This window comes from Somniosus microcephalus, chromosome 3 (assembly GCF_052327205.1).
Source record: "Somniosus microcephalus isolate GS21.2 chromosome 3, FLI_Smic_1.0, whole genome shotgun sequence".
NCBI classification, from domain to species: Eukaryota; Metazoa; Chordata; class Chondrichthyes; order Squaliformes; family Somniosidae; genus Somniosus; species Somniosus microcephalus.
In genome coordinates, this window is record NC_140989.1 from 9,285,215 (window position 1) to 9,297,776 (window position 12,562).

The following is a 12,562-nucleotide window of genomic DNA, read 5'->3' on the forward strand; positions in this document are numbered from 1 at the left end:
GTCCATATAATCCCGCATCAGGGGGTTCTGGCACCTTCCGAAGGTGGCTGGCATGCCACCGAGAGCCATCAGTGAGGCAGAAAGTGGCTGGTCCAAGTTGGCGACTGATTTGGAGAGGGGAGGACCAGAATGAGGCCATCTTATTGTTGCGGTGAGGCCTGTGGACTCTGACCCAATTGGAGACTGAGATGTTGGGCGCCTTAGCCCTCTTCGACTGGTCGAAGCGGAGTTTCATCTTCTCCTGCTGTCTAGCGACTGTGGCTTGAGCCCGTGGAGCAGGGCTCTGAGCTAGCGAGGGGCGGAGCCTGCCAAGGGGCAGCATGAGCTCACGGCCTAGCATGAGGGATGCGGGTGAGACCCCTGTAGTGGAATGCTGGGAGGCTCTGTAGTGCAGCAGTGTGTGGAGGAGGGCCTTGTCAAACGCACACCCCTGGGATAGGTGTGCTCTGAGGCCATTTTTCAGTGTCTGGTTAAAATGCTCCACCCCCCCATTTGACTCGGGGTGGTAGTACGCTGTGCATATGTGACGGAAGCCCTTGCTCTCAAGGTAAGAGGAGAGTTCCAAAGAGACCATTTGGGGGCCATTGTCTGTGGTGATGGCCTTTGGATGCCCCCAGCGGGACAAGAGGAACTCAAGGATATCGATGATGACCCGAGAGGTGACGGAGCCCACGGCAGTGACGTCTGGCCATTTTGAGTGCAGGTCATAGGTCACCACTAGGAACCGTTGATGGTGGGGGACACCATGGATCTCCCCGCAGACGTCCAGCTGCAGGTGCTCCCAGGGCTGAGAGGGCCAGGCAAGGGGTTGCAGGGGTGGAGGAGCTTGGTGGCCAGTCTTGCCACTTACAAGGCAGGCTGCACAGTCCTTGACCAGGGCCTTGATTTCCCTGTCGATACCCGGCCACCACACTAGGTCTCGGCATCGTTGTTTGAGGTTCACTATGCCCAAGTGGCCCTCGTGCGCCATGGATAAGACGCGCGCACGAAGGGCACTTGGGACCACAGTGCAGAGCCCACGTGCAACACAGGAGTCATTCCAGCAGGAGAGCTCCTCTTTAACTCTGGAGTAGGCAGACAGTTCCTCAGGCACCTTGCGAGGCCAGCCATCTCTGATGAAGGTGCACAGCTGGGAGAGGGCTGGACCCTGTTCAGTGGCCTCTTTGAGCTCCTGGAGAGAGACTGTGGTTTGGAGAGGCGTGTGCAGCATCTGGACGATATCCTGTTCCACATGTTCAGACCCGACGAGTGGGGCTGGGGCAGAGACAGTGCGGGAGAGCAGATCTGCAACAACATTGTCACGTCCTGGTGTGAACTGGAGACTGAAATTGTATTGGCGGAGGCGGTCAGACCAGCGGTGTAGATGCAGTGGTCTGTGGCCCGTGCCGGATGTCGACAGCAGGGCAGTGAGAGCCTGGTGATCGGTTCGCAGGGTGAAGGCACGGCCATACGTGTACAGGTACCACCGCTCACATGCCCAGATGCACGCCAGCGCCTCATGCTCGCCTACTGAGTACTTCTGTTCAGTGCGGCTAAGGGCTCGGGAGGCAAAGGCGATTGGTTTCTCCACTCCATTCTGTATCTGCGATAACACCACCCCCACAGCTGCAGTGGACGCGTCGCAGGTGACGAGGGTGGGGCTGGCAACGTCAAAGTGAGCCAACACCGGAGGCGACGTGAGCTGTGATTTGAGGAGGCGAACAGCTTCCGTACAGGCTTGTGACCACACCCAGGGCTCATCCTTTCGCAGGAGCTGGCGCAGTGGGGCTGTGGTGGCTGAGTACTGGGGCAAAAACTTCAGGTAGTACCCAGTCATGCCAAGGAAGGAGGCAACCTGTGCTGCATAGCTGGGTTCTGGGATGCTGTGACTGGCATCCACATTTGACTGGAGTGGGGATATACCGTCAGCCGACAACCGAAACCCCACAAATTCGATCTCTGAAACAGCAAAGGCACACTTTTCGCCATTCAGTGTGAGCTTATGTTTTGCTAGAGCCGTGAAAACTCTGTGAAGGCGTTCGTCGTGAGTGGAGGTCGAGGGCCCATGCACGACGATGTCATCCAGGTAGATGGCCACCCCAGGAGTGCCCGCGAGCACAGAGGACATCACCTTTTGGAAGCAGCTGGGTGCAGAGCTAAGTCTAAATGGCATCCTGGTGTACCGAAAGATGCCAGCATGTGTCACAAAAGCAGTGATGTCCCTGCTGCTGGGGTGGAGGGGAACCTGTAGATAGCCCTATCGAAGGTCCAGTTTCGAGAACAGGATGGAACCATAGAACTGCGCTGTGAGTTCCTCTGACGTGGGCAGTGGATATTTGTCAGGGATTACGGCCTTATTCACTGCTCGAAGATCGACACAGACGCGTAGACCACCTGACTTTTTCGTTGTGACCACCAGGTTGGAGACCCATGGGGAGGCCTCAACTGGTTCAATTATGCCAGCTTCCAGTAGCTGCTTTAGTTCAGCTGTGACCCCATCACGGAGAGCAAGCGGGATGCGGCGCAGTGGCTGAATGACAGGGGTAACGGTGGAGTCAACCATGGGCTGGTGGGTGAAGGCAGTCAGGCAGCCCAGACCCTCGAAGAGTGCTGGCCGTGTTTGGTGCCACGGTGAGGCGACGTGCAGAATCGCAGACCCGCCGGTGTCCAAGAGAGAAAAACCCAGGTCAGTGAAAAGATCCAGTCCCATCAGGTTAGCTCCTTGGCGTGCCACATGAAAACAAAAATCTGGCAAAACTTTTGTTCCATAGAGTACAGTGAGGTTGACTGAACCCACTAGTCCAATTTTCGAATTACCATACCCGCAAAGGGCAGTGGAGGGCACAGAGAGTGGCAGGGAGCTGAAAAAGCGTTTGAATGTGTCCACATTCAGCAGTGAGACGCTGGCACCGGTATCCAACAACAGAGGGATGCACACATCATTCAGGTTAATTATGCATGACTTGAAAGCCACTACTGGCCCAGAGCTCACGTTGTGAATTATAGGCCAACTGCTTGAGGACTGAGAGTGTTCATTTGTAGCAACAGGGGCAGAGCGGCAGACATTGGCAAAGTGATTTTGTTTTCCACAATTGTGATAGGCTTGGCCGCGCGCAGGGCAATTCTGTGTTCTGGTAGCATGTGAACGAGATCCGCAGTTTCCACACTGTTGCCACGGTAGCGCGCGTTGCTGCCGTCGCGCGAGCATTACAGTGTCAGAGCTGTCGGGGCCGAGGGCGCTGTCACTGGGTGTGTGTGCTAGTTTTCCTGCACATTCGTCTGCAGACTCCACTTGAAAGGCAATGTTGACTGCCTGTGACAACGACAGATCGTCGGACTCGAGTAACAGTCTTTCACGCACTCTCACGTTGTTGGTGTGCTCTATTAGTTGATCACGCACCATCTCGTCTTGTAGTGCACCGAACTTGCACGAGCTAGCCCCCTCAAATTAGCCACATACTGATGCACCGACTCGCCGGGGAGTTGGCGACGCTGTCTAAAAATGAATCGCCGCAGGAGGGCACTTTGTGGGGCAGAGAAGTGTGTGCTTAACAGAGCCATAGCCTCATCATACGTTTGAATTGAGTCTGCTGCGCATAATGTCCCAAGAACACGCTGGCCCTCCGCTCCCAAGCAATGGGATAACTGCCATTTTCCGTGCTGTACTCACATTTTCTAGTCCAAGAGCAATGAGGTAGGTTTCAAAGGACTGTGACCAGCGAACCCATGGGATCAGGGGCTCACCGGGTAGTGCGAGGAAGGGAGGAGGTGGTGGAAGAGAGATTACAGCCATCCTCGTTGCCAAATGTTGCATTTGCAAAGATAATCCAGAGGCCCTATGCAGAGCTCAGTTCATGTTGCTTTTAATGGCTGATCCAAACACACTCTCCCAGGGAAAAGCAATCGAATACCTATGTCCAATGTCAGACACAATACAACAATAACAGCACTATCAAACTCCATGTGCTCAGGCCCAGGCAATCGAGTACCTATCACCAATGTCAGACATAACACTACCAGCTCCTCTATGTTAGACACGTCCTCTGCTCCATGTTAGATGTTTCCTCTTTTACTGTGCATTCCACTTTGGTTCCTAATTTACAGGAATGGAAGTTTTCCGGAGCCGGAGAGTAATTTATTAAATGGGGGTGCGCTTTGTACCAACTGGAATCCAGGCTCCCAGTGATGGGAGCATCATTGGATCTCCAATCGAGGGTCTCAGTGCTCCGGCGAAATCAGAGCAGGTGATGGTACAACGTATTGGCACGGTGAGTTGTCACAGCCAGCGGGCATGGTGGATTAGAAGGGTGGGTTAATGCTTTGTAACACTCGCCCACCCACATGGCTCATCCCCGCACGGTTATTTTCTAAGCGGGGTTCAGTGGAGGTGGAAACCTTCCCATAGTTGTGGGACTACGGGGAGAGCTCCTTCAGAGAGAGGGCACAGGGGTGATGGGCTGAATGGGGAACGGCAGGGGAATGGGACTACGGGGAGAGCTGTTTCAGAGAGCTGATACTGGAGTGATGGGCCAAATGGCCTCCCTCTGTGCTGTTGATGCGACAGTTCTGCTGCCCTGCCAGCTAAACTCAGCACCCATTGGTAATCGAAAGAATCATACAAGTCTGTATGATTTCACACTACACTGAGCTGTGACTCTACCCATTTGGCCCCGGGGGAAGCTGGCATGGAGTCTGCTCCGCCACACAGCCCCTCGAGCCTGCTCCACCATGCGGCCCCTTGAGCCTGCTCCACCACACGGCCCCTCGAGCCTGCTCCACCATACGGCCCCTCGAGCCTGCTCCACCATACGGCCCCTCGAGCCTGCTCCACCACACGGCCCCTCGAGCCTGCTCCACCACACGGCCCCTCAAGCCTGCTCCACCGTATGGCCCCTCGAGCCTGCCCCACCACACGGCCCCTCGAGCCTGCTCCACCATACGGCCCCTCGAGCCTGCTCCACCATACGGCCCCTCGAGCCTGCTCCACCACATGGCCCCTCGAGCCTGCTCCGCCACATGGCCTCTCGAGCCTGCTCCACCACACGGCCCCTTGAGCCTGCTCCGCCACATGGCCTCTCGAGCCTGCTCCGCCACATGGCCTCTCGAGCCTGCTCCGCCACACGGCCCCTCGAGCCTGCTCCGCCACACGGCTCCTCGAGCCTGCTCCACCATACAGCCCCTCGAGCCTGCTCCGCCATTCAATGAGATCATGGCTGATCTAACATGTGCTGTTTCATCTTACCACAGGAAGACAGCTCAGTTCTCGACAGACAGTAACTACATGGAGTATAAAGACGACTCTCAGCTCGTAAGAATTGTAAGTTGAGGGAACAGGATTGTTCAAATCTGTTGGGTGTGGGGGAGGTGTTAAGGGGTGAATTATCTCAGAGTTTCTCCCGCTCTGGCGCTAGATCTTTGGTGGAGTCCCTGTTTGCTCATGGGAGTGAGATTTCCACCAAAGTATTTCTGTGGCACCACTGTGGCAGTGGTTAAACTGTGACATGGCCGCAGTAAGGGCTGTGGTGCTGAGGGGGAGCGAGACTCTGCATCCAACCCGATCGCTACATGGGAAATATATTCACACACAGAGAAGTGGAGGGAACAGATTCTGTCAGGACGGAGATACATTCGATAATGGGAGTTACGTTAATATTAAATAATAAGAAGAATTTCTGCCTACTTTCGACAGAGACAATTAGAAGAACCTGAATATCCAAAATTCATCTCTAAGGCGACAATAAAAAAAGGTAAGGGGAGAATGCAATGGAGCAGCCACTGGCTAGTGAGGGTGTGATATATCGGGGTGTGTTATAGTGAGAGTGTGATATATCGGAGTGTGTTATAGTGAGGGTGTGATATATCGGAGTGTGTTATAGTGAGAGTGTGATATATCGGGGTGTGTTATAGTGAGGGTGTGATATATCGGGGTGTGTTATAGTGAGAGTGTGTTATATCGGGGTGTGTTACAGTGAGAGTGTGTTATATCGGGGTGTGTTATAGTGAGAGTGTGTTATATCGGGGTGTGTTATAGTGAGAGTGTGATATATCGGGGTGTGTTATAGTGAGGGTGTGTTATATCGGAGTGTGTTATAGTGAGGGTGTGTTATATCGGGGTGTGTTATAGTGAGAGTGTGATATATCGGGGTGTGTTATAGTGAGAGTGTGATATATCGGGGTGTGTTATAGTGAGGGTGTGATATATCGGGGTGTGTTATAGTGAGAGTGTGATATATCGGGGTGTGTTACAGTGAGAGTGTGTTATATCGGGGTGTGTTATAGTGAGAGTGTGATATATCGGGGTGTGTTATATCGGGGTGTGTTACAGTGAGAGTGTGATATATCGGAGTGTGTTATAGTGAGAGTGTGTTATATCGGGGTGTGTTACAGTGAGAGTGTGATATATCGGAGTGTGTTATAGTGAGAGTGTGATATATCGGGGTGTGTTACAGTGAGAGTGTGATATATCGGGGTGTGTTATAGTGAGAGTGTGATATATCGGGGTGTGTTACAGTGAGAGTGTGATATATCGGAGTGTGTTATAGTGAGAGTGTGATATATCGGGGTGTGTTATAGTGAGAGTGTGATATATCGGAGTGTGTTACAGTGAGAGTGTGATATATCGGAGTGTGTTATAGTGAGAGTGTGATATATCGGGGTGTGTTACAGTGAGAGTGTGATATATCGGGGTGTGTTATAGTGAGAGTGTGATATATCGGGGTGTGTTACAGTGAGAGTGTGATATATCGGGGTGTGTTATAGTGAGAGTGTGATATATCGGGGTGTGTTATAGTGAGGGTGTGATATATCGGAGTGTGTTATAGTGAGGGTGTGATATATCGGAGTGTGTTATAGTGAGGGTGTGATATATCGGGGTGTGTTATAGTGAGGGTGTGATATATCGGGGTGTGTTGTAGTGAGAGTGTGATATATCGGGGTGTGTTACAGTGAGAGTGTGATATATCGGAGTGTGTTATAGTGAGGGTGTGATATATCGGGGTGTGTTATAGTGAGGGTGTGATATATCGGGGTGTGTTGTAGTGAGAGTGTGTTATATCGGGGTGTGTTACAGTGAGAGTGTGATATATCGGAGTGTGTTATAGTGAGGGTGTGATATATCGGGGTGTGTTATAGTGAGGGTGTGATATATCGGGGTGTGTTATAGTGAGGGTGTGATATATCGGGGTGTGTTATAGTGAGGGTGTGATATATCGGGGTGTGTTATAGTGAGGGTGTGATATATCGGAGTGTGTTATAGTGAGGGTGTGATATATCGGGGTGTGTTATAGTGAGGGTGTGATATATCGGGGTGTGTTATAGTGAGGGTGTGATATATCGGGGTGTGTTATAGTGAGGGTGTGATATATCGGAGTGTGTTATAGTGAGGGTGTGATATATCGGGGTGTGTTATAGTGAGGGTGTGATATATCGGGGTGTGTTATAGTGAGGGTGTGATATATCGGAGTGTGTTATAGTGAGGGTGTGATATATCGGAGTGTGTTATAGTGAGGGTGTGATATATCGGGGTGTGTTATAGTGAGGGTGTGATATATCGGGGTGTGTTATAGTGAGGGTGTGATATATCGGAGTGTGTTATAGTGAGGGTGTGATATATCGGAGTGTGTTATAGTGAGGGTGTGATATATCGGGGTGTGTTATAGTGAGGGTGTGATATATCGGGGTGTGTTATAGTGAGGGTGTGATATATCGGGGTGTGTTATAGTGAGGGTGTGATATATCGGAGTGTGTTATAGTGAGAGTGTGTTATATCGGGGTGTTATAGTGAGGGTGTGTTATATCGGAGTGTGTTATAGTGAGAGTGTGTTATATCGGGGTGTGTTATAGTGAGAGTGTGATATATCGGGGTGTGTTATAGTGAGAGTGTGTTATATCGGGGTGTGTTATAGTGAGAGTGTGTTATATCGGGGTGTTATAGTGAGAGTGTGTTATATCGGGGTGTGTTATAGTGAGAGTGTGTTATATCGGGGTGTTATAGTGAGAGTGTGTTATATCGGGGTGTGTTATAGTGAGAGTGTGATATATCGGGGTGTGTTATAGTGAGAGTGTGATATATCGGGGTGTGTTATAGTGAGGGTGTGATATATCGGAGTGTGTTACAGTGAGAGTGTGATATATCGGGGTGTGTTATAGTGAGAGTGTGTTATATCGGGGTGTGTTATAGTGAGGGTGTGATATATCGGAGTGTGTTACAGTGAGAGTGTGATATATCGGGGTGTGTTATAGTGAGAGTGTGTTATATCGGGGTGTGTTACAGTGAGAGTGTGTTATATCGGGGTGTGTTATAGTGAGAGTGTGATATATCGGGGTGTGTTATAGTGAGGGTGTGATATATCGGAGTGTGTTACAGTGAGAGTGTGATATATCGGGGTGTGTTATAGTGAGAGTGTGTTATATCGGGGTGTGTTATAGTGAGGGTGTGTTATATCGGGGTGTGTTATAGTGAGAGTGTGATATATCGGAGTGTGTTATAGTGAGAGTGTGATATATCGGAGTGTGTTACAGTGAGAGTGTGATATATCGGAGTGTGTTACAGTGAGAGTGTGATATATCGGAGTGTGTTATAGTGAGGGTGTGTTATATCGGGGTGTGTTATAGTGAGAGTGTGATATATCGGAGTGTGTTATAGTGAGGGTGTGTTATATCGGGGTGTGTTATAGTGAGAGTGTGATATATCGGAGTGTGTTATAGTGAGAGTGTGATATATCGGAGTGTGTTACAGTGAGAGTGTGATATATCGGAGTGTGTTACAGTGAGAGTGTGATATATCGGAGTGTGTTATAGTGAGGGTGTGTTATATCGGGGTGTGTTACAGTGAGAGTGTGATATATCGGAGTGTGTTATAGTGAGAGTGTGATATATCGGAGTGTGTTATAGTGAGAGTGTGATATATCGGAGTGTGTTACAGTGAGAGTGTGATATATCGGAGTGTGTTATAGTGAGAGTGTGATATATCGGGGTGTGTTATAGTGAGAGTGTGATATATCGGAGTGTGTTACAGTGAGAGTGTGTTATATCGGAGTGTGTTATAGTGAGAGTGTGATATATCGGGGTGTGTTACAGTGAGAGTGTGATATATCGGAGTGTGTTATAGTGAGAGTGTGATATATCGGGGTGTGTTATAGTGAGAGTGTGTTATATCGGGGTGTGTTATAGTGAGGGTGTGATATATCGGAGTGTGTTATAGTGAGAGTGTGATATATCGGGGTGTGTTATAGTGAGAGTGTGATATATCGGGGTGTGTTATAGTGAGAGTGTGATATATCGGGGTGTGTTATAGTGAGAGTGTGATATATCGGGGTGTGTTATAGTGAGGGTGTGATATATCGGGGTGTGTTATAGTGAGAGTGTGATATATCGGAGTGTGTTATAGTGAGAGTGTGATATATCGGAGTGTGTTATAGTGAGGGTGTGATATATCGGGGTGTGTTATAGTGAGAGTGTGATATATCGGGGTGTGTTATAGTGAGGGTGTGATATATCGGGGTGTGTTATAGTGAGGGTGTGATATATCGGAGTGTGTTATAGTGAGAGTGTGATATATCGGAGTGTGTTACAGTGAGAGTGTGATATATCGGAGTGTGTTATAGTGAGAGTGTGATATATCGGAGTGTGTTACAGTGAGGGTGTGTTATATCGGAGTGTGTTATAGTGAGAGTGTGATATATCGGGGTGTGTTATAGTGAGGGTGTGATATATCGGGGTGTGTTACAGTGAGGGTGTGATATATCGGAGTGTGTTATAGTGAGAGTGTGATATATCGGAGTGTGTTACAGTGAGAGTGTGATATATCGGAGTGTGTTATAGTGAGAGTGTGATATATCGGAGTGTGTTACAGTGAGGGTGTGTTATATCGGAGTGTTATAGTGAGAGTGTGATATATCGGGGTGTGTTATAGTGAGGGTGTGATATATCGGGGTGTGTTATAGTGAGGGTGTGATATATCGGAGTGTTATAGTGAGAGTGTGATATATCGGGGTGTGTTATAGTGAGAGTGTGATATATCGGAGTGTGTTATAGTGAGAGTATGATATATCGGGGTGTGTTATAGTGAGGGTGTGATATATCGGAGTGTTATAGTGAGAGTGTGATATATCGGGGTGTGTTATAGTGAGAGTGTGATATATCGGGGTGTGTTATAGTGAGGGTGTGATATATCGGAGTGTTATAGTGAGAGTGTGATATATCGGGGTGTGTTATAGTGAGAGTGTGATATATCGGGGTGTGTTATAGTGAGAGTGTGATATATCGGGGTGTGTTATAGTGAGGGTGTGATATATCGGAGTGTTATAGTGAGAGTGTGATATATCGGGGTGTGTTATAGTGAGAGTGTGATATATCGGGGTGTGTTATAGTGAGGGTGTGATATATCGGAGTGTTATAGTGAGAGTGTGATATATCGGGGTGTGTTATAGTGAGAGTGTGATATATCGGGGTGTGTTATAGTGAGAGTGTGATATATCGGGGTGTGTTATAGTGAGAGTGTGATATATCGGGGTGTGTTATAGTGAGGGTGTGATATATCGGGGTGTGTTATAGTGAGGGTGTGATATATCGGGGTGTATTATAGTGAGGGTGTGATATATCGGAGTGTTATAGTGAGAGTGTGATATATCGGGGTGTGTTATAGTGAGAGTGTGATATATCGGGGTGTGTTATAGTGAGGGTGTGATATATCGGGGTGTTATAGTGAGGGTGTGATATATCGGAGTGTGTTATAGTGAGAGTGTGATATATCGGGGTGTGTTACAGTGAGGGTGTGATATATCGGAGTGTGTTATAGTGAGAGTGTGATATATCGGGGTGTGTTATAGTGAGAGTGTGATATATCGGAGTGTGTTACAGTGAGAGTGTGTTATATCGGAGTGTGTTATAGTGAGAGTGTGATATATCGGGGTGTGTTATAGTGAGAGTGTGTTATATCGGAGTGTGTTATAGTGAGGGTGTGATATATCGGGGTGTGTTATAGTGAGAGTGTGTTATATCGGGGTGTGTTATAGTGAGAGTGTGATATATCGGAGTGTGTTACAGTGAGAGTGTGATATATCGGAGTGTGTTACAGTGAGAGTGTGTTATATCGGAGTGTGTTATAGTGAGAGTGTGATATATCGGAGTGTGTTATAGTGAGAGTGTGTTATATCGGGGTGTGTTGTAGTGAGAGTGTGATATATCGGGGTGTGTTACAGTGAGAGTGTGATATATCGGAGTGTGTTACAGTGAGAGTGTGTTATATCGGAGTGTGTTATAGTGAGAGTGTGATATATCGGAGTGTGTTATAGTGAGAGTGTGTTATATCGGGGTGTGTTATAGTGAGAGTGTGATATATCGGGGTGTGTTATAGTGAGGGTGTGATATATCGGGGTGTGTTATAGTGAGAGTGTGATATATCGGGGTGTTATAGTGAGAGTGTGATATATCGGGGTGTGTTATAGTGAGGGTGTGATATATCGGGGTGTGTTATAGTGAGAGTGTGATATATCGGGGTGTTATAGTGAGAGTGTGATATATCGGGGTGTGTTATAGTGAGAGTGTGTTATATCGGAGTGTGTTATAGTGAGAGTGTGATATATCGGGGTGTGTTATAGTGAGGGTGTGATATATCGGGGTGTGTTATAGTGAGGGTGTGATATATCGGGGTGTGTTATAGTGAGGGTGTGATATATCGGAGTGTGTTATAGTGAGAGTGTGATATATCGGGGTGTGTTACAGTGAGGGTGTGAAATATCGGAGTGTGTTATAGTGAGAGTGTGATATATCGGGGTGTGTTATAGTGAGAGTGTGATATATCGGAGTGTGTTACAGTGAGAGTGTGTTATATCGGAGTGTGTTATAGTGAGAGTGTGATATATCGGGGTGTGTTATAGTGAGAGTGTGTTATATCGGAGTGTGTTATAGTGAGGGTGTGATATATCGGGGTGTGTTATAGTGAGAGTGTGTTATATCGGGGTGTGTTATAGTGAGAGTGTGATATATCGGAGTGTGTTACAGTGAGAGTGTGTTATATCGGAGTGTGTTATAGTGAGAGTGTGATATATCGGAGTGTGTTATAGTGAGAGTGTGTTATATCGGGGTGTGTTGTAGTGAGAGTGTGATATATCGGGGTGTGTTACAGTGAGAGTGTGATATATCGGAGTGTGTTACAGTGAGAGTGTGTTATATCGGAGTGTGTTATAGTGAGAGTGTGATATATCGGAGTGTGTTATAGTGAGAGTGTGTTATATCGGGGTGTGTTATAGTGAGAGTGTGATATATCGGGGTGTGTTATAGTGAGGGTGTGATATATCGGGGTGTGTTGTAGTGAGAGTGTGTTATATCGGAGTGTGTTATAGTGAGAGTGTGATATATCGGAGTGTGTTACAGTGAGAGTGTGTTATATCGGAGTGTGTTATAGTGAGAGTGTGATATATCGGGGTGTGTTGTAGTGAGAGTGTGATATATCGGAGTGTTATAGTGAGAGTGTGATATATCGGGGTGTGTTATAGTGAGGGTGTGTTATATCGGGGTGTGTTGTAGTGAGGGTGTGATATATCGGGGTGTGTTATAGTGAGAGTGTGATATATCGGAGTGT

At 48.2% G+C, this 12,562-nt stretch overlaps 1 protein-coding gene across 1 annotated transcript in view; it reads left to right on the top strand.

Annotated features, from left to right (window-relative positions):
• LOC147120830 (uncharacterized) overlaps positions 1 to 12,562 on the top strand; it is a 53,933-nt gene that overhangs the window by 11,586 nt on the left and 29,785 nt on the right. Inside the window, exons 2-3 of the mRNA XM_085977172.1 lie at positions 5,227 to 5,296; positions 5,669 to 5,726. Coding sequence (XP_085833298.1) covers positions 5,227 to 5,296; positions 5,669 to 5,726 — 128 coding nt within the window. The remainder of the gene's footprint in view (positions 1 to 5,226; positions 5,297 to 5,668; positions 5,727 to 12,562) is intronic.